This window comes from Drosophila obscura, unplaced genomic scaffold (genome assembly GCF_018151105.1).
Source record: "Drosophila obscura isolate BZ-5 IFL unplaced genomic scaffold, ASM1815110v1 contig_192, whole genome shotgun sequence".
Taxonomy (NCBI): domain Eukaryota; kingdom Metazoa; phylum Arthropoda; class Insecta; order Diptera; family Drosophilidae; genus Drosophila; species Drosophila obscura.
This window is the reverse complement of record NW_024542781.1, coordinates 471177-488623: the sequence shown is the minus strand read 5'-3', so window position 1 is coordinate 488623 and position 17447 is coordinate 471177. Positions and strand designations below refer to the sequence as shown.

General features: G+C 44.7%; 5 protein-coding genes and 1 long non-coding RNA gene across 7 annotated transcripts; 1 reads left to right on the top strand and 5 right to left on the bottom strand.

Annotated features, from left to right (window-relative positions):
• The first annotated feature begins 1073 nt into the window (after window positions 1-1073).
• On the top strand, window positions 1074-4584 carry LOC111073010. Of its 2 annotated transcripts, none has more exons than XM_041593620.1 (4): window positions 1074-1153; window positions 3293-3541; window positions 3606-3719; window positions 3777-4584. In XM_041593620.1, exons 2-4 carry the CDS (start codon window positions 3532-3534, stop codon window positions 4550-4552), a joined length of 900 nt encoding a protein of 299 aa, XP_041449554.1. In that variant the 5' UTR covers window positions 1074-1153; window positions 3293-3531; the 3' UTR covers window positions 4553-4584. The 2 variants fall into 2 exon arrangements, with proteins under 2 accessions (XP_041449554.1, XP_022220814.1); XM_022365122.2 differs by having other exon boundaries at window positions 3603-3719.
• Window positions 4585-5738: 1154 nt separating this feature from the next.
• On the bottom strand, window positions 5739-6149 carry LOC111072998. Its single transcript, XR_002607637.2, has 2 exons — window positions 6060-6149; window positions 5739-5997 (listed from the first exon to the last, which is right to left on the bottom strand). It is a non-coding gene; the product is annotated as an uncharacterized LOC111072998 (long non-coding RNA).
• A 198-nt stretch (window positions 6150-6347) lies between these two features.
• LOC111072972 lies at window positions 6348-7385 on the bottom strand. The gene is made up of 2 exons (XM_022365070.2): window positions 6943-7385; window positions 6348-6877 (listed from the first exon to the last, which is right to left on the bottom strand). The coding sequence occupies exons 1-2, from the start codon at window positions 7256-7258 to the stop codon at window positions 6348-6350; spliced, it is 846 nt and encodes a 281-aa protein (XP_022220762.2). The 5' UTR covers window positions 7259-7385.
• Window positions 7386-8164: 779 nt separating this feature from the next.
• Window positions 8165-9009, bottom strand: LOC121404259 (GATA zinc finger domain-containing protein 14). The gene is made up of 2 exons (XM_041593588.1): window positions 8668-9009; window positions 8165-8614 (listed from the first exon to the last, which is right to left on the bottom strand). The coding sequence occupies exons 1-2, from the start codon at window positions 9007-9009 to the stop codon at window positions 8165-8167; spliced, it is 792 nt and encodes a 263-aa protein (XP_041449522.1).
• Window positions 9010-11013: 2004 nt separating this feature from the next.
• On the bottom strand, window positions 11014-12069 carry LOC111073013. The gene is made up of 3 exons (XM_022365127.2): window positions 11658-12069; window positions 11263-11415; window positions 11014-11186 (listed from the first exon to the last, which is right to left on the bottom strand). Exons 1-3 carry the CDS (start codon window positions 11974-11976, stop codon window positions 11014-11016), a joined length of 645 nt encoding a protein of 214 aa, XP_022220819.1. The 5' UTR covers window positions 11977-12069.
• Window positions 12070-13629: 1560 nt separating this feature from the next.
• Window positions 13630-14953, bottom strand: LOC111072991. The gene is made up of 3 exons (XM_022365097.2): window positions 14626-14953; window positions 14251-14456; window positions 13630-14180 (listed from the first exon to the last, which is right to left on the bottom strand). Exons 1-3 carry the CDS (start codon window positions 14868-14870, stop codon window positions 13825-13827), a joined length of 807 nt encoding a protein of 268 aa, XP_022220789.1. The 5' UTR covers window positions 14871-14953; the 3' UTR covers window positions 13630-13824.
• Between the last annotated feature and the right edge of the window lie 2494 nt (window positions 14954-17447).

The window sequence follows — 17447 nt, the reverse complement described above, 5'->3', positions numbered from 1 at the left end:
GTTGTTTGCTGCTGCTGCTGCTGCCGTTGTTGCATTGACCGCTGAAAGTTGTTTGGCTGCGCTTTCCAGTTAACTTGGATTGTTTCAAGTGCAGTTTGTCTGCTCGTTGGACGGTGATTCTGCACAGCGGCTGGCTGCGCTTTTCACGGCCATTTGGGATCCACCACAAACGAGATTTTTCGGGCTATCAGGACAGAATACAAAGTGAATTTTATTATGTATTTATTAGGCTAATGCGTGTGTATGTTTACCCACCTGTATTCACAGGTATCCACCTGTATGGATCTCCAAATTCGGTATTCAAACTGGGTCAGCAATCGTCCGGCTGTGGTCTGTGAATATTTTTGGCCGAGAGGCAGAGAATTTTCAAACTTTGTATTTATATGGGAAATGAAGTGTCTACGAGCACACAAATAGAGAACGGAATTGGTGACAATAAAAAGCAATCAAGTTGTCGAATAAAAATTCCATTACCTTCCGCACTGAGGGGGCCCCCCCCAATTCAATAACCATTCGCAACAAAAGATAAAAATAACCAAGATATCAATCCGAAGAGCTGACCAATTTGGGTTAGTATGCCAGATTTTTGGGAGACTTCTATCGACAGCAGTCAGGGAACTGACTGACTGACTGACCTCCATTGACCTAATGGAATTTTATTTTGAGCTTATTGGAATTAGTAGAGAATAAGTAGCCTAGACATAAGTGCCTCTCCAGACTACTTGATATATATATATATATATGGCCAATGCTAATCATGTGTTTAATGCAATCAATTGTACTGAATAGCGCGCACAGCTGCAGCTACATGACTTGTGATTATTACTTTTAACGAGCCTCGACTTAGTGGCTCTCCGTGGCACAGGACGTATGCGTAATATAAACAAACGGCCAGCAATATGTTTCATGTAACGAGACGCGTTGTGTTATGGCTTTTCATATTAAAGGCATTCTATTAAAGTGCCATGTTGACTTATGTCATGCCACAGAAATACCCATAAAAAAAAACTACTGTATACGGAGTACGAGTACACAATTGCTATAAAAATAATGGGCTGCTAAATCAAGTTTCGGGAGGGACCATCACCAGCAACAGCAGAAGAACTCGCCCAACGACGCCTCAGGCAGAAACTGCTCCAACCTTAACTATGATGTAAGTACTCTCTTTGAGTTCAAGCCGAGTCGAAGACCCGACCCAAGCCTGACCGTTAGGCGACTGAATTGAAGGGTTAGCGGCATAGAAACCATAGAACTTTTCCTCTTGATGGTTTTTTTTTGTGGAACTTATGTAAGTTGTGGGATTTACTTAATTTGTTTAACTCGCCGCTCGTTCTGACAACGTTGACAACGGCCCTGGCCCTTTCACTCGCATACTTTCTGCTCTTTTAATAATGATTCAATTACATTCATCTTAATGACACTTGAAAATGGCCAACCTTCCGCCAGCCGTTGCCAGCCAGATTACGTTCGGAAGAAGGTAACAAGCTTTCCCTGTACACTGTCATTGCTGCCATTGCTGCTGCTGCTGCTGCTGCTGGGACTGGGGCTGTAGCTGTCAGTGACAGCATTTGCGTGAGATTTTATTGCATTTTTATGTGACAATTTCTCGTGCAGATACACATACGCGTACGCGCATCCCAGACACATCACAGAGCTGCTGCCATCAAGTGGGAAGGCATTTAAGAGCAATGTTGAACAAGAAGTTATGTAAAGTTAAAGTTGAAACAGTATGCATGCCCCGCAAGGGAATCGCATCAATGGCTGAGAGAGCCAGTCGAGGCCGCTTTCGGTTTCGGTTGCAGCTTAATTTTCGGATTCAGTTTCAGTCGAACGCCCGCCCCGGTGAATGTATCTAATAGATTACTAATTTCACTTTATGCGTGCCTCTGTAGCTCAGACTCTGTTCGGGAATAGCGTGCAAATATTTTGAAAAAGTTTTTTAAACTTTTGCTCTAGGTCTGTCTGCTTGTCTCACATTTCTTTTGTGGCGTTTTATTTGCGGTAAGAGAAATCTATAGGCATGGTGTGGCATGGCACAAAAAACAAATTCACTTTCGTTGCGGTTAACCAACTCGACTTACTAATGGCTTATTAAGTCCAAATAGATCGGATTTATCATGATTTTTTAATGTTTATCCATGGGCAAAAGGTAGTGCAACGAATTAAGTGTAATTATTGCGCATATTTGATATGCCACAAAGCGACAATAAAACGGAATATAAGAGGCAACAGCTTTTGCATTAAACATGTCTGTCACCGCATCGACATTTATGGCGTACGTGGATGCGGCTTTATTGCTTTAAATGTGTGCTAAAAGGCTTTCACGTCACTTTACTGCGATTATTCAGCATTTTTTGTGCTGGGCTTTAAGTTACGACTTAGGTTCAAACAATTTGCGTACTTTCTTCGGTGCTCGCCTTCTGCCAGGCCCAATTGGTAGAACATTATAAATATTTTGTTTGAAGAATCTACAGCCACTTGGCACGCCATCCAAACCCTAATTGGCATTCTAATATACGAGCACGAGTACGGGTACGAGTATATGGACCTCCTGTGCTGCTACTTGTTGGGTATTAGAGCGCGTTGTGATTCTCATCTGGCATGCGCTAATAACTCAAGTGAGTCGGGTAGGCGGTACAGGCGGCGGCGGCGGCGGCGGCGTTTGGGTATTTAAGAACTTTATTAAGCCTCAGACCACAAGAAATTTCACTTTTACAGCAATTTCCACTCTCCTCACATGCAGGAAGGTAAGAAACGGGTTTTTGTTGATTTTTTGGTTGATAAGCCATCCCGGCAGTGCAGCACAGTGCATCAGAGTACAGCCTTGCAGTGGCTGCCAAAACCGGCTTGGCTTGGCTTGCCAGCTGTTGTTGGCTTTTGTTTGTCTGTGCGGCAGTGGGGCGCACTCAAAACTGGGTCAAATATTTGCATTTCACGAGCAATCAATTTCGATTTAAGTCGGAATGTTTGACTTTCGGGTTTTTACTTACTGATTTTTGTCTTTGTTTTTGCTAAAGATGTTCCACCAGCAATTAGCAGCCTCTCGCACGCACTCACAATCACAGTTACACTCACGGAAACACTGACAGAAATCACATTCACTCCAGCCTCATCGACTCATAATTCTTGTCGTTGCTGTTGCTGTTGCGTGACGGCGGCTAATTAGCAAGACAATTTGTTGTTATTGTCGGCTAGTTACTTTCGCTATCTGCTTTTTCTTAACACCAAAATTTCGGACATTTGATATGCAGAATTCGTCTTGTAGCATCGGTGTCTTTCACTTTTTTTATAGCTGCTGTGGGCTCCCGCTCTGAGCCGTAACGTTGCGACGCGATGAACGTGGAAGACCGGCAAACGTTTAAGACCAACTGAATCGAGGTGCCAGACTGAATGTGCAGACAAGATGCGGCCAACTTGGGGTGATGGTGATGGTGATGTTGGGTGAGCATAACTATACCATACCGGTAACTCACACACACACACACACACGCATCGAAAGACAGCGGGAGAGAGAGTGAGAGATTTCTGAAGATGCCTAAAAGTATGCCACGTCGATGTGTAACTGGAGAACTTTAATTAAAAATTAATTTATTATTAATTAGCAGAAGCATTCAAATGTGGTCCACTTTCTAATTTGATCGAATATTCGCATATAAAAACTGAAGTTTCTCAACAGAACTTTAGTCCATTTCGTGTCACCATGAAGTCACATTGCGGAGGTATGTAGCTGGAACACTTTTCCTCGAAAACTGTATCCTTATTGACACTCTCTACAGCTGCAACTGTTAGCCTTCTGCTATGGGTATCATTGATAAGAAACGGCCACGCGGAGGGTACGCCTCCCCTGGCAGTCCTGACAGCTGGAGCTGAGGATGGGGAACCTCCTCTGATAGTGCTGACGAGCCCCATAACAAAGCCAGTGGTATCGGAGGCAATCGAATACGAAACAACGGAGGCAGGAACAACTAGCGATGCTGAGTCGGAAGTGACAGTGAAACCAACCCAGCCAACACAAGCGCCTGACAAGACGAAGCCTGGACTCAGCCTCAACGCTCTCAATGGCCCTCAGTCGTATCTGCAGGCCCAACTCTTGTCAATGCCTGAAATGTGGAACAGCTCTCCCCAATTAGCACCTGGCCCGAACTTCGACGCAACGCAACTGTCCCGTGCACCGCTGTACTATCCGATGCCGGTTTATATCCCATATCCAATTTCATTCATGCAGAACTATGCCCCAAGTTTGCGCATGGCCAACCCTGAGGACCAAGTCGGAGCGAAATTCAATGAAATTCTGGCTGAGACTCTCCTCAAGGACTCAGGATTGAATCTGAGAAAGATCTGGAAGGACCTAAGTTCAAATAACATCGGGAACCGCCCTCTACCAACCAAATGGCGGGGCAAGTTTAGAAAAACAACAACCACAACAACAACTACTTCAGAAGCACCACCAACTACAATTTCCACAGAGCCCACAAAATGGCGGGGCAAGTTTAGAAAAACAACAACAACTACTTCAGAAGCACCGCCAGCTACAACATCCACAGGGCCATAAAATTGTTGAAAGGGAAAAGTCTAGAATGAAACCGAAATAGAGGCTGTCATATTTGATAGAAGCTGAATGATGCAAAAAAATTAAATTAAATAAAATGTTACAAATAAAACAAACTAAATAAATTTGCCTTATTTTATTTGATACAAAAGTAATGGGCTTGTAATGTTTCGTAAGGCTGGTAAGTACAGATAAGCGAGTAAATATATAAATCAGTTTTTGTGTTTAATTTCTAGTTATCAAATTGTTGTTGTAGGTGTTGATGTAGATGTTGTTGTCTGACATTTACCTCGCCATCTTTTAGGTATGTTTCTATTGTCGGTCTTCTTCGGATTTTGCTCATTCCAGATCCTTTTCCTTTCATTGCTCAAATTCTCAGCCAATAGTCCATTGAATTTCGCTCCGATTTGGTCCTCAGGACCAAACTATGTCAGTACAGACAGAGAAGGCGTACCCTCCGCGTGGCAGTTTCTAATCAATGATATCGATAGCAGAAGGCTAACAGTTGCAGCTGTAGAAAGTGTCAGTAAGTAAAAATGTATCGGAAAGAAATATACCAGCTACATACCAACGAAATTTGACTTCATGGTTAGACGAAATGGACAAAATTCTTGTGAAAAATTTCCTGTCTTATATTTAAAAATTGGGTCAAATTGAAAAGTAGGCTAGTGGTAAAATTCATTTTTAATTATTTTGCTAATTAATACGAGTATCAGAGCCAGCTTGGGTTTTTCGCTCTGAAGTTTAAATACCTTTTTAAAGTTTTGTTGGCAACAAACTTTTTGCAAGTTCTTGTTTAAAAGCGAGAACTTTGTTCTGCAAAGAGAGCTTAGGTGAGGGTATTAAAAAGTTTTCATATACGGCCAGATAGTTCATTCTCCTAGGACTTGCTAATTGACGTTGATTTTATGTATACACAAGTTTACTGAGCTTGACATCACTCGACTTGTGATGTGGCTCAAATTTCCGTTGTAAAGTTCATAATATTAAAAAGATATTTCATTATACAAATCAAAAATATATATACATATAAATAAATATAACATTTTCTTAGTTTTTAGTAGTACAGTAGATTAATTACCACACTATACTTATTATAATTATAAATTATTATTATATTATACTTATTATACTTTTTATAATTTATAGTACTGGTATATAAATAACTTAAATAAATATACCCATTGCATATGCTTTTTATTAGCATAATTATAGATGTTACACATTTTGTGCAAAATTTATTTGCAAGTTTAATATTCAATACTAAACTCTGTTAAATGTTTTCATACAATTCTCATTGGCATTCATTTATCTTGTGATTAAATTTCAAGGCACATAAGTATCTGGGACGATTCCACTTAGGCAGCACTTCGTATCGCCAGGACACGTTTTTGCATTGTTAATTAACACAAAACAATTTTTCTGACAAACACCCAATTCATCGCAATCTGTGTATAAATATAAAATATAAGAAAGCTAATAGTTTTTGAATGATTCAGATGTAAATTACATATGAGGTTTTTGCGTCCAGCAGTAGCAGTGACAGACATCAGGAGAATGAAATAGCAGCACAGTTGTTCGGTGGTCAAGAACATTTTGAGGCCAATATTGAAGAACCAATATAAATATCTAGCTAAAAGAATTCTGCACAGCAAACAAGTGTAACAAGTGTAACCCATTGATTTATAGCGCTTGAGTTTTTCATAATATTTGCCTGTATTTCCTGTCATGCTTAAAGTAAAATAAATAAATAAATAGCTTAAATGTAGGAATACCCGTAATGGTGCTTCATTTTCGTCTACAACTTGTGTAACTGACTGGCGGTTGGCTGCACCAAATTCATAGATCTGGCATAGCCACCGTAACCAAAACCACTGGCAGTGCCACCGCCACCGCCGCCAGCTGCGAAGTGGGGCGTGTGTCCACCGTGTCCATCCTCGTGGGTAACCGAGTGGGAGTGGCTTGAGGTGTAAATGGGCTTAGCCACTATCTCGTAGGTGGTGGACTTGCCACCGCCGGCCAAGCTTTTAAGGCCCAGCACGCCAGACAGCGTCAGGGCCATGAGAGCGGCCATTAGAGCCTTGCCCGCCATTAGGGCTATAGCGCCCAGGCCCATGGCCATGAGCATGCCCTTCATCATGACACCGGCTGCCACTAGAGCCTCCAGGCCGCCCTTCTTGCCAAACTTGTGCTTACGTCCCTCCACCAGGGCCTTGTCGTCCAGCAAGCGGAAGCGCAGGAAGCGCGTCTTGAGGAGATTCTCCATTTTGGCCACTATATAACCATTCAGGCGAGTATTGGGATCGCTTGGATAGCTGCGTGCCACCTCTGCAAGAGTAGACAGTATTTGAAGAGTCCTTTGCTCCATAAAGATGTGAGCAAGAGCTGCTTACCCGCCATTAGCTCGGAGGTCTTCATTTCGGTGGCACTCTCATCCTTGACCACACTGACGCCGGGTAGGACACTGAGCTCCTGCTGTTCTGCCAGCCTCTCCATGATCTTGACCAGCTCTATCTTGAGGCACATCCAGCTGAAAGACGATGTATGACACTCATTGAGTGGCATATCTGTTTTTTGTGGTTTCCTTAGGGGTTCCGTGTCAATAGGCGAGGCTTCTGTGGACTGAACGCTGGCCGCCTGGCCATATTTGCACATAAAGGCAAACAGAGCCAGGTAGAACAGATACTCCAGGGTTTTGATAAGCAACATATTTGGCGGGACTAGTCAACTGCTACTGTATACGACTAATGCTTGAAGGGATTGCTTGAGAGACTGCAACATCTCATTTTTATGGGTTCGCCTTTTATACCAACTTCCACTTCCATTTCTATTCCCATTTCCCTTTCACCAATGCTCGCCGTGCTCTGTGTACTCTCTGTGGCCCCTTGCTTTTCTAATTACCCAAACGATTTGTGGTCAAAATTCTTCCCAGCGTCAGTCAGCTGCGTCCAACCGGGCAATCGGGCAACTGGGGGGGCTGGAGTGGAATGGGTGGGACTTTCGCTTTCCTCTGTGGCAGCGCCCAGTCTTGCGAGACGTTCATGACTATGTACTACGGCTAATTCTGTCACCAAAAAAGTTCCAGCTAATGAATTCCCGGAGAGCCCTGGAAGCTGAGAAGAAAACTCGCAGACAACTCCGCATAATTACCAGAGGCAGAGACGCAAAGTCGCGTGCCTCGGACTGCCATAAATTAAGTCACAGCATTTTGGCTGCCCAACTGGGACTAACTAACAATTCATTGTTAATTATTACTACATTTTCATTTCATTTCTCTTCCAGCCTACCTACACTCGTTTCGCCGCTTTCTTCGCCCATGAGGTAATATATCTTTCCTCGCCGCTGCCCAGCCTCTTGCCTCTTGACTCTTTATATTCATAATATACTCTGCGAATCATTAATTTGTCTAGTTGCTCTTTGATTTTGGCCTTTCCATTAGTTCCTAATGGCTTAACGAATCTCTTCAAACCATATTTACACTACTTTGGATTTGACGTACATTTTGTGATAGATCTAGCTAAATATTTATTTATTTTGAGGGTATTGGGAATTAAATATGAATAAATATTAATACAAAATTCTAGGGACATTGAAAGTCTATTGTGTCCTGTTTGGCTATAGACTCGCAGAATTTATGGTAATGTTGCTGTGCTCGTTGTGCCCACTGTAGTTGATGACGGTATTGCTGTGCTCGTTGTGGCCTCTGTAGTTGTGCCTACTGTGGTTGTCGTTGTGGCCACTGTGGTGCTTGATGCTGGTATTGCTGTGCTCGTTGTGCCCACTGTAGTTGATGACGGTATTGCTGTGCTCGTTGTGGCCTCTGTAGTTGTACCTACTGTGGTTGTCGTTGTGGCCACTGTGGTGCTTGATGCTGGTATTGCTGTGCTCGTTGTGCCCACTGTAGTTGATGACGGTATTGCTGTGCTCGTTGTGCCCACTGTAGTTGTCGTTGTGGCCACTGTGGTGCTTGATGTTGGTATTGCTGTGCTCGTTGTGGGCACTCCAGTTGATGTCGGTATTGCTGTGCTCGTTGTGGGCACTCCAGTTGATGTCGGTATTGCTGTGCTCGTTGTGGGCGCTCCAGTTGATGTCGGTATTGCTGTGCTCGTTGTGCCCACTGTGGTTGTCGTTGTGCGAACTGTAGTGGTGGTGGTGGTCGTTGTGGGCGGTGTAGTAGAAGTGGTTGTTTTTCTGGTCCTCTTATCTTTTATTCTTTGGCCGAATTTCTGGAAAAATCCACCGCTTCCATCGGGACGTTTCCAGCGGAGTTGACTACCAGCATCCAAGGAGCCATCCCCAAGTTCTGCATCCGCAGCTAGCTTCTCGGTAGTTCGAATTGAGTCAGTCGGGAAATTTTCCTCGTTGACAGGCAGGGTCCAGGCAAGAGACACCAGCAAGCCGACGATAAGGGCGACTTTGATAACGCATCCGCCTGCCAAATTGTTGCTTATGCCGTTCATCTTAATGCCGGCCAACAGAACTGATGGACCACAGTCGACATTTTGTCATTTATATAGAGGAACATTAACTGGGACATTTGCCTGTAATCAATTAGGAGGAATACGCAAAGAAGGCTTTCTTCGTGGCCAATTAAATTTGCTAATCAATTAATGAAACACAAATATTCACACTATTTTTGCATGAGCTCAAATCAATTTGGACAAAGAAAGCAACGCTTCAGCAACGATGGCCAGTGTGTGGGGCACCTTCGCACACGGAGAGAAAAAATCCATCAAATTTTGCAAAACAGTTTGCTTCGAGAGCAAAGTTTAAGTTTAAAAACGAGAAGGAACGTGTGAGTCGCTTCTGGGGACGCGACTCTACTTATACCCGCACTCAGTCAGTATATACATTTTTGAGCTTATGATTTTTTAGAATTTTAGAATTAAAAAAAAAATTTTTTTTACATTTTACATTTTTTTGCTACATCTGGTATCTACATATACATATACATATACAATGTATATTATACATTTCAGTTGCTTCCCCCGCCCCCTCCTGACAGAGTCGCGCTCTCATTCTCTTTCTCACGAGCAACCCCCAGCGGAGGATATGTAGAATATACATTGTATATGTATATGTAGATAACAGATGTAGCAAAAAAATGTAAAATGTAAAATTTTTTTTCTTTAATTCTTAAATTCTAAAAAATTATATGCTCATAAATGTATATACTGACTGAGTACGGGTATAAGTAGAGTCGCGTCCCCAGAAGTGACTCACACGTTCCTTCTCGTTCTTTTTAGCATGCCATTTTTCTCTGAGTGTATGTATTCGCCAGAGATGGAGAGCCAGGCTTATGCTCTTCCACATATTCATTTTTTCTTGCTTATTTCGCTTCACGTGCAGTGATGTTGCAATAGTCTTAGCTCCTGCGCTTTCTTTTCTTATGCCAATACATTCTCTTGCCATTGCTCTCTCAGCAGCAACAACAAAAACTATGCAAGCGTAGTGGAGGGGGAAGATTACATTGTGTTGCTCGTTTCTGTCGGCCAACGGGACCATACTACATTGCATACTATTTCAGTTCCTTGTATGTGTATGTTTTTTTGATTGGATGATTATTTTTCTTTGATTGCCTTTCCCAACTACTTACATACATATGTTTATTCAGGGATAGCAACTTTTGTTGGTGACTGTGGTTCTGTCAAAACGGAGCGTGAACCAAAAATCAATCCAATCGCACTGCCAGCCATTAATCTTCACCTCTGATGAGAGTTGTGGACTATTTCTGCCGTTTGTTAGATTTTTGTCGTGTCTAAAAAAAGGTCGGTTCGGGAAAATGTTTGTGCCATATATCACGGCAGGATGCCTTCCCTTCCTGGGGGCTTTATCGCTTTGATGTTATTTATGGCCGCATGTTAGTTCTGATATATTTAGGTGTTTCTGCTGCTGAAAAAGTTTGAAGTATTTGTGATTTTTGCATTTGATGAATCATTTTTATTCAATTGCTTTTGCTTTAAGTTATCGAAATAAATACTTAGTAAGTAAGTAAGCTCTTTAGCAGGCATAATCTTCGTTGTGTTCGATTGGACCTGAGTGACATTTACATCCGCCAAGAGTTATGGGTTCTGGGTTGTGGAACGAAATGTGCAATAAATATGGCGCAAATATTGTGTACATATATCCTTAAGCATTGTCCTGAGCTAGCCAAGTCATGGGCATCCGATTGCACCCTTTCTAAGTTTCTCTTTTTTTTTTTGGGTTTTCTTTTTGGGTTTTTGGTATGTCGCAGCTAACTAACTAAATGTAACTACTCGTAAATACATAATTATTGACTACAACGAATTTAAGCCATTCTTCAGGGGTAAAGTCTCATGTGGGAAATGAAGTGGTGAAGTGGTGGGGGGTTGGAAAGGAGAAAGGCAGGTAGAGAAATGAAAGGAAAGTGGGGCAGGGAATATAGACTAGTAAAGTGGGTTTGGGAGGATGGTTGGATTGGATTGGTGGGGCGGGATGGCAGCTTAGAAGGGCTGGGCCAGGCCGTAGTGGTTGTAGGCCAAATCGGCACCGGGGGCCTGTCCATTGCGGCTCCAGTCGGAGTGCACAATATCGGCGTTCAGGGGGCTGCCAGTGATGTAGGCAGTGGTGATGTGTTCCTTCTTCTTGGCCAGCAGGTCCTTGAAGAAGGTGGCACCTGCAAGGCGTGGGAAATCAGGGGGAAAATCCAGTGAGTGAGCTTCTCTGCTGTCATTTTGCGAAGCGAAACTTACCAGCCAGAATGAGAGCCAGGAAGGAGATGGCCAGAGCCTTCAGCGAGATGAACTTGATGATGGTGAACATGACCTTGACGACAACAGCCTTCTTCAGTTTCAAAGCCAACAGCAGAGGCAGCAGCATTTTCTTCATGCGCTTGCTGCGGGATTCTGTGCGGAGAAAGCGGAGAGAAAGGAAAGCGGAGACATTCAGTGGAGGGCCACCCAAAAGTATTCCATTCGTGTCAGGTCGGAGAAAGCTTTCACTTCCACGCAAGCCACGGCAGTAAAGTATGCAACGCTTTTGTTGGTGTGACTTTAGCTGCCATTTGTTCCGGCAGTGCAACACGTTGTATACGCAATGTTTTTTCAGAGAGTGACATTGTCGGGACACTTCGCTTTGCTTTACTCACCATCCATGGCACGTCCGGCATACTCGTTCTCGGTATTCTCCTCCTGCTCATCGCCGGAGAAGGACAGATTGAGCTCATGGGTCTCCAGATAGCGCTCGGCACGATCCTCAAACGATTCGACGGCCTTGTTGGCACCAAAGCTGCGTCCCGTCTCGGAGCGATCGATGCGCAGTCCACCGAACAATGGCACCGAATCCTCGTTATCCAATCTGTTGAGCATGTTCACTAAATCCTTTTCACTGCCATCCTGCGATGGCAGGGCCAAAGCACCGCACACAAAGCTGGCCACCAGCACAACACAAACGAATTTCGCGCACATATTGCTTAGCACTTTGGTTGGTTGGACAAATGTCGATATTGTTATATTTATATTGATAATCCTTCGATTGGATTCCACACTGGTCGGCGCACTGTTGGCTGGACTGGGGCTGTTGGCTTTGCGAATGGAAATTGCTTTGTGATTAATTGTATGCAATGCCCCCGCGTTTTATACCTTTTCAAAACGTATGCGTGCCCGCTGGCCCAAACTGAGTCGATTGACCAATTTTGTGCGGCTAGAAATCGCGCAGTGTCCAAAAAAATAAAAACGCACCGCACTGCAATACCAATCCCCATACCCATACCCATCCCCATACCAAAGAGCAGCGACAGAGAGCCAGTCCAGACCAGACTCAGGCCATGCCAGGCCCAATCAATTTATGCAAAGCGTATGCGTATGCTACCTGCCAACAATTTCTTGACCATATTTCCACGCACGTCGTCAACGAAAGGGAAGTGACCGGTCGTCTGCGTCTGCCTCTGCTTCTGCCTGGCTGGATATGATTTTTGTATATTGTATCGTACATATATTTTATATAAGCAAATGGCCCAATTTCTGCCTTCCACCGTTAGCTGATTGTAATTGGCATGCAGCACTCACAGTCCCTAAAGTCCATTGCCGGGTACGTGACTGCGGTTGGCTCTCGGCTCTTGAAGGGAACTGACTGTGCCAGATTCTTGGGCGCTGCCTGTGCCTGGGCTTCTTCCCACCGACTCGACTGACTCCTCGCTCGCCATCGCTCATTAGGCGTGCCATTGAATTCCATTAAAGTGATTATTAGTGGGCTGCCGATCTGGCCCTTATTTGGTATGCCTCAGTCGTGGTGACTTAATGCCCGCTTTGGCCCAGTTAGTTGCTCTGGCCAGCCACCACGCTTTCAACGCTTTCGATTTCATTCTCTTTTTGTCAAGTGTCGCTCGGTGGCTGTTGGCTGCTGGCTGCTTGTTGGCTTGCTGGCTTGCTGGCGCTCTATTCGTTTTCTATTTCAATTGCTTCTAAATCTATTTCCAAAAGAAAGCTGAACTCAGGCGCATACATATCTTTTCAATCGCAAAAGTGACACTTTTATGAGCATAAGTAGAAAGTTTTTTCTGGCTGCAACTTGTGTGGCGGCAGACAATTAACATGCCGTGCGCCGCAGTCACATCAGTATTTGAAACTCCAATTATGAGCAGCGCACAGGGAGCACTGGGACACCACTGCGAAAACTTAATCCGAAGCTTATCAATTCTTTTTGCTCAGCATTTTGGCACAGTCTTTCGCTCAGCTCAGCCACAGCCTTTTGCCACTCGTTTGAGGGACAGGCAGCAGCAGCAACAGCAGCAGAACCTGCCACAAGTTTTAATTGCCACAAGAAACTTGTTGCCTTGCCGCACTCTTGGGTCAAGCCCATTCGACAAAGTTCCAAATATTTGTCGCCCAACCAGTCTGCCGTGAGTCTGTCAGCATTTCAATTAGGCTGCCCCATGGGAAAGTCTTTTACCAGTAGGTAAACATTTTGTCCAACCACGCCCTCGGCATCCATTATACAAAATGCCCGAGAGGCACGTGCAGGGATTTTGATGTGCAAATACAATATATATATATATGCCGATGCATTGATGGAATGTGTAACGCTCGAGAGCGGTGGTGGAGGGCCAGGTTGAGGAAATACTTTTAGTTTTATTCAAACATTCATAATGACTATTTTGTTGCTGCATAGCTGATTGTTCGACTGTCTCTTGTGGTACAATTAATTAGTTAATTACTCTTCGAATAAATTACTACACGCTAGGGGATTGGCTTCAAAACAAAGGCACATTTGTGGAACCAATGGCATCCACGGCTTCTGACTCTCCCGACTCCGGCTTACTGCTGCTGGCCGGCGTAGGCCAACTGCTGGGCATCGACCTGCTCCTCGTTGATGCTGCGGGCATAGGGATAGGCAGAAGAGGCACCCGAGCTCCAGCCAGCACTGGCAGGGGCAGACCAGGCGTTCGAGCTGTAGCCACCGCCGATGGAGTTGCCACCGAACTTGCCGCCCAATCCGCCCAGCAGACGAGAGCCGCCAACCAGGACGGCCAGGAAGAGAGCAATCTTGGCCACAATCACGGCCTTGAAGGTCAGCAGAGCGAGGAATCCGAGCACCAGAGGAATGACGGCGAACAGCTTGGCGCCAATAGCCAGGGCCAGGGGTCCAATCATCTTCTTGATCTTACCGCGACCTGAACCACACAAGAATGTCCAATTTGTTAGCCAATTCACGTTTGGGAGTCGGAGTAGCTGAGAACTCACCTTCATCCAGAGCGCGGGCCACCTGCTGGGTGGTCTCCGAGGGCAGCTTGAACTCCAAGTTGTGGGTGGACAGGAATTCGGTGGCGCTGGAAATGGCCAGATCGACCAGGCGTCCATTGCGATCCTCGGCGCTCTGGGGCAGCTCGGCATAGATATCCTGTTCGCTGAGGGACTTGCCGTTGCGCTGCACGGGACTGGCGGGATCTCTGCAACGGATGGGAAACGGATCACATTAAAAACAGTGTCAAATCCAAGCGGCCGCACATCACTTTCAGTTTTGATTTCGATTTCAATTTCATATTTTGCACACTGTCACAGAACAGACACTTGAAAAAAGTCAGACACACAACACGCAACACACAACACTCAACACACCTCTGGAAGGTGACGCCGCTGGCCAGCTCAATGTTGTTGCTCCTGGCGGCACGATTCAGGGCTGTGATGCCCTTGACAGCCAGGCAGGTGGCCATGTCATCGCTCTCCAAACAGGCGCCCAGATAGCGGGCGGCCCGGCCGAGCGTGTTATCACTTTCGATTTTGTTGTCTTGGACACTGGGAGCGGCCCAGGCGCAGCTGGCAGCCGCCAAGAGGGTAACACAAGCGATGGCAAACACTTTCATTTTTGTTATTTCGTTTTTAATTCGGAACGCGACACGGTTTAATCCTTGCTGATGCTGGCTGCTGTGCTGCTGAGCTCGAGACCGTTGAGATGAGTTTGATGTATGCGTCTCGAGACGTCTAGCCTTTTATATTGGGCGGCGTTTGTTGCAGCCGCGCAGCCACCGCCGACGTCGCAGTCGGTACGCATTACAAAACAATTTCAAAGTAAATTAAATAAAACCAGCCGAGACGCAGCCGCCAACGTAGCTGTCGACTGCGGAAGCAACCAAAAAAAAAAACAAAACAAAAACGCGAAAAATGTGCCGGCTCTCCCGAGTTTCGAAGTCAGAGTCAGAGTCGGAGTTGGAGAGTCGCAGAGGCAACAACCACATATGTACATAAATCTAGAAAATAAAGTCAACTTGTTTGTTCACTGACATGTTCATTTTGGTGGCTTTTTGGGCAGCCCTGCTGCCTTTTTTCGGGAGCGCCGTCTTCATCCGTCAACGTCTACGTCGCAGTCGTCGACAGGGCCCCATTGGAGAGAAACTTGTACTTGGACTTGGCCATTGGACCAGGCGGAGGGGTGCTGCTGCCTTGGCTGGTTGTTGTCTGGTAAACATGCGGCATCATTGGCTGGTGGTCTTGGGTCTGGGCCTGGGACTGGGATATGGTCTGGAGGCATTCGATATGCACACGCCCTCAATGAGGCTGTTTACCCGAGGCCCAGCCCGGCTGCGTTTGCGCTCAGCTTTCATTCGACTCTCGCAATATCCAAAGTCACATATTTGCTAATTTATTTACGCTTCTTAACCGAACGATCCGGTTGCCGTATATTTCACGCTGTCCATTTATGTGTCGCAAATATGTGCTTGTGTGTGTGTGTGTGTGTGTGTGTGTGTGTGTGTCTCCTTTCTTCGGTGCATAAATGGGTCATTTGTGTTTGCCCATTCTGTTGTTGTAGGGAATGGTGCATGAATGGCTTGCTGAAATAGTGTTTAGCACTTTGATAATTGAATTGGACTGTGCCCATGTCCATGTGCCTCTGTCTATGTGGTAATAATTGAAAGTTAAGTGGGAATGGGAAAAATACGAGCTAACAATGAATAATAAGATACAAGAGGTGCAAAATGTATGAAACTTAAGTGATGTAAGGAAAAGGATTAACGGAAGATTTAGTGGAAAATGTAAGTGGATATGAATAGCAAAGCTGTAAAGGTATGACTCAATAGAGCTATACAATAGAATGGGTTAAAGACGAATATTTTGGCATAAATAAATAAATAAACATACATTTAGGAGAATGAATCTTTGAATTACGAGCAAATCAAGTCATATTATTCTTTCTAAATGAGCCAATTTGTGTGACATCTTAGATTAACAAAAAAGGTATTTAGGAAAGGAATAAGTGGGAGTATCCCCAATATATATAAGCGAATAGATAAACGCAGAGTGGGGCAGTGAGAGAAGAAGAATGCGGCAATCCAGACAGAGAGTTCCGGTTATGTGTGAGAATTGTGAAAACCTTAAGTTGAATACTTCTACATATGTATTTACGAGTATATAAATATACAAATAAAGACAAAATATTAAAATAAATCACTCTTTCCCAATGGTTATAAGTTGTAGTAGTTCATAGGTCAGAGGCAAGGATTTTCTTTGGAATGGAATAATATTTGTCCCCACAGATACTTATGCGTCTTCTTTCAGTGCAACATTCTACGTGTCGGAATTTGATTTCCATTCCTTCGTTTTGCTTAAGCCCCACTCGTATTCCCAAGGAATAGTTTTCTCTGGCAGTCTGGCACATACATACATACATAACAGTACGTATGTTTTTATGTGTCTTTCAGTCAACACACTGAAGCATATGATTCATCCATTCATTCGCTCGAAGATTTTCCCAGTCACGTTCTGCCATCACGGCCCACATTTGTCCACTGCATTGACAGTTTATGTTTCTATCCGAGTTTCTCTGTGGGGCATTGCATCGTAAAATGTCAAGTTTCGTATAAAAGATCTCTATAAAATCGAAGCAGCTTCAATTTTTGGCAGCAACAAAATTTGTATCTTTATTGTTCCAGCTGCTTATTAAAGGCAACCCATTCAAAGAGCCGAAAGAAGCGGGGGAAAATTGTATGTAGCCGAGCCGCTGCCTGGCTCACTTTCATTTATATTACATACAACGAAATGCGACACTAAATGTTGCCCCCAATGTTGCTGTTGTTGCCGTTGTTGCCGTTGTTGCCGTGTGCCGGGCAGGCCAGTTGTGGCCACGGCCGCGGGCGTCGGCTTGTCACACGCTGCGTATGAGTGACGCGCCTTTATTTTCGGTTATTGTTTTAGCCGCTCCGGAGAGCGAAAGAAAAAGAAAGTGTGCCTGCTAGGAAGTATGCCTTATCGAGCACACACACTTTGTGCAGTGATTCACTTGTTGCGACCATTTGCATATCTCGGCGCTGCAACACTCCACCTCTAGCGGAGAGTTCCATTCATGCCATCATTGATGATGCCCGGCCCGCATGCCATTGGCTTGCCTCATGCACGCACGCACGCACGGTCCGGTATGCGATCCAGTTTCGCACTACTCATTCATT

What these genes read in the sequence shown, in the direction of transcription:
- LOC121404259 (XM_041593588.1), bottom strand. Translation starts at nt 9,009, where the DNA reads ATGAACGGCATAAGCAACAATTTGGCAGGCGGATGCGTTATCAAAGTC. An exon ending in TTCGCACAACGACAACCACA is followed by an intron (nt 8,615 to 8,667) that starts GTGGGCACAACG and finishes GCCCACAACGAG; the next exon opens with CACAGCAATACCGACATCAA.
- LOC111072991 (XM_022365097.2), bottom strand. Translation starts at nt 14,870, where the DNA reads ATGAAAGTGTTTGCCATCGCTTGTGTTACCCTCTTGGCGGCTGCCAGC. An exon ending in AGCGGCGTCACCTTCCAGAG is followed by an intron (nt 14,457 to 14,625) that starts GTGTGTTGAGTG and finishes CATCCGTTGCAG; the next exon opens with AGATCCCGCCAGTCCCGTGC. An exon ending in GGCCCGCGCTCTGGATGAAG is followed by an intron (nt 14,181 to 14,250) that starts GTGAGTTCTCAG and finishes TGTGTGGTTCAG; the next exon opens with GTCGCGGTAAGATCAAGAAG.
- LOC111073013 (XM_022365127.2), bottom strand. Translation starts at nt 11,976, where the DNA reads ATGTGCGCGAAATTCGTTTGTGTTGTGCTGGTGGCCAGCTTTGTGTGC. An exon ending in TGCCGGACGTGCCATGGATG is followed by an intron (nt 11,416 to 11,657) that starts GTGAGTAAAGCA and finishes TTCTCCGCACAG; the next exon opens with AATCCCGCAGCAAGCGCATG. An exon ending in CCTGGCTCTCATTCTGGCTG is followed by an intron (nt 11,187 to 11,262) that starts GTAAGTTTCGCT and finishes CACGCCTTGCAG; the next exon opens with GTGCCACCTTCTTCAAGGAC.
- LOC111073010 (XM_022365122.2), top strand. An exon ending in CATGAAGTCACATTGCGGAG is followed by an intron (nt 3,720 to 3,776) that starts GTATGTAGCTGG and finishes CACTCTCTACAG; the next exon opens with CTGCAACTGTTAGCCTTCTG.
- LOC111072972 (XM_022365070.2), bottom strand. Translation starts at nt 7,258, where the DNA reads ATGTTGCTTATCAAAACCCTGGAGTATCTGTTCTACCTGGCTCTGTTT. An exon ending in GACCTCCGAGCTAATGGCGG is followed by an intron (nt 6,878 to 6,942) that starts GTAAGCAGCTCT and finishes CTACTCTTGCAG; the next exon opens with AGGTGGCACGCAGCTATCCA.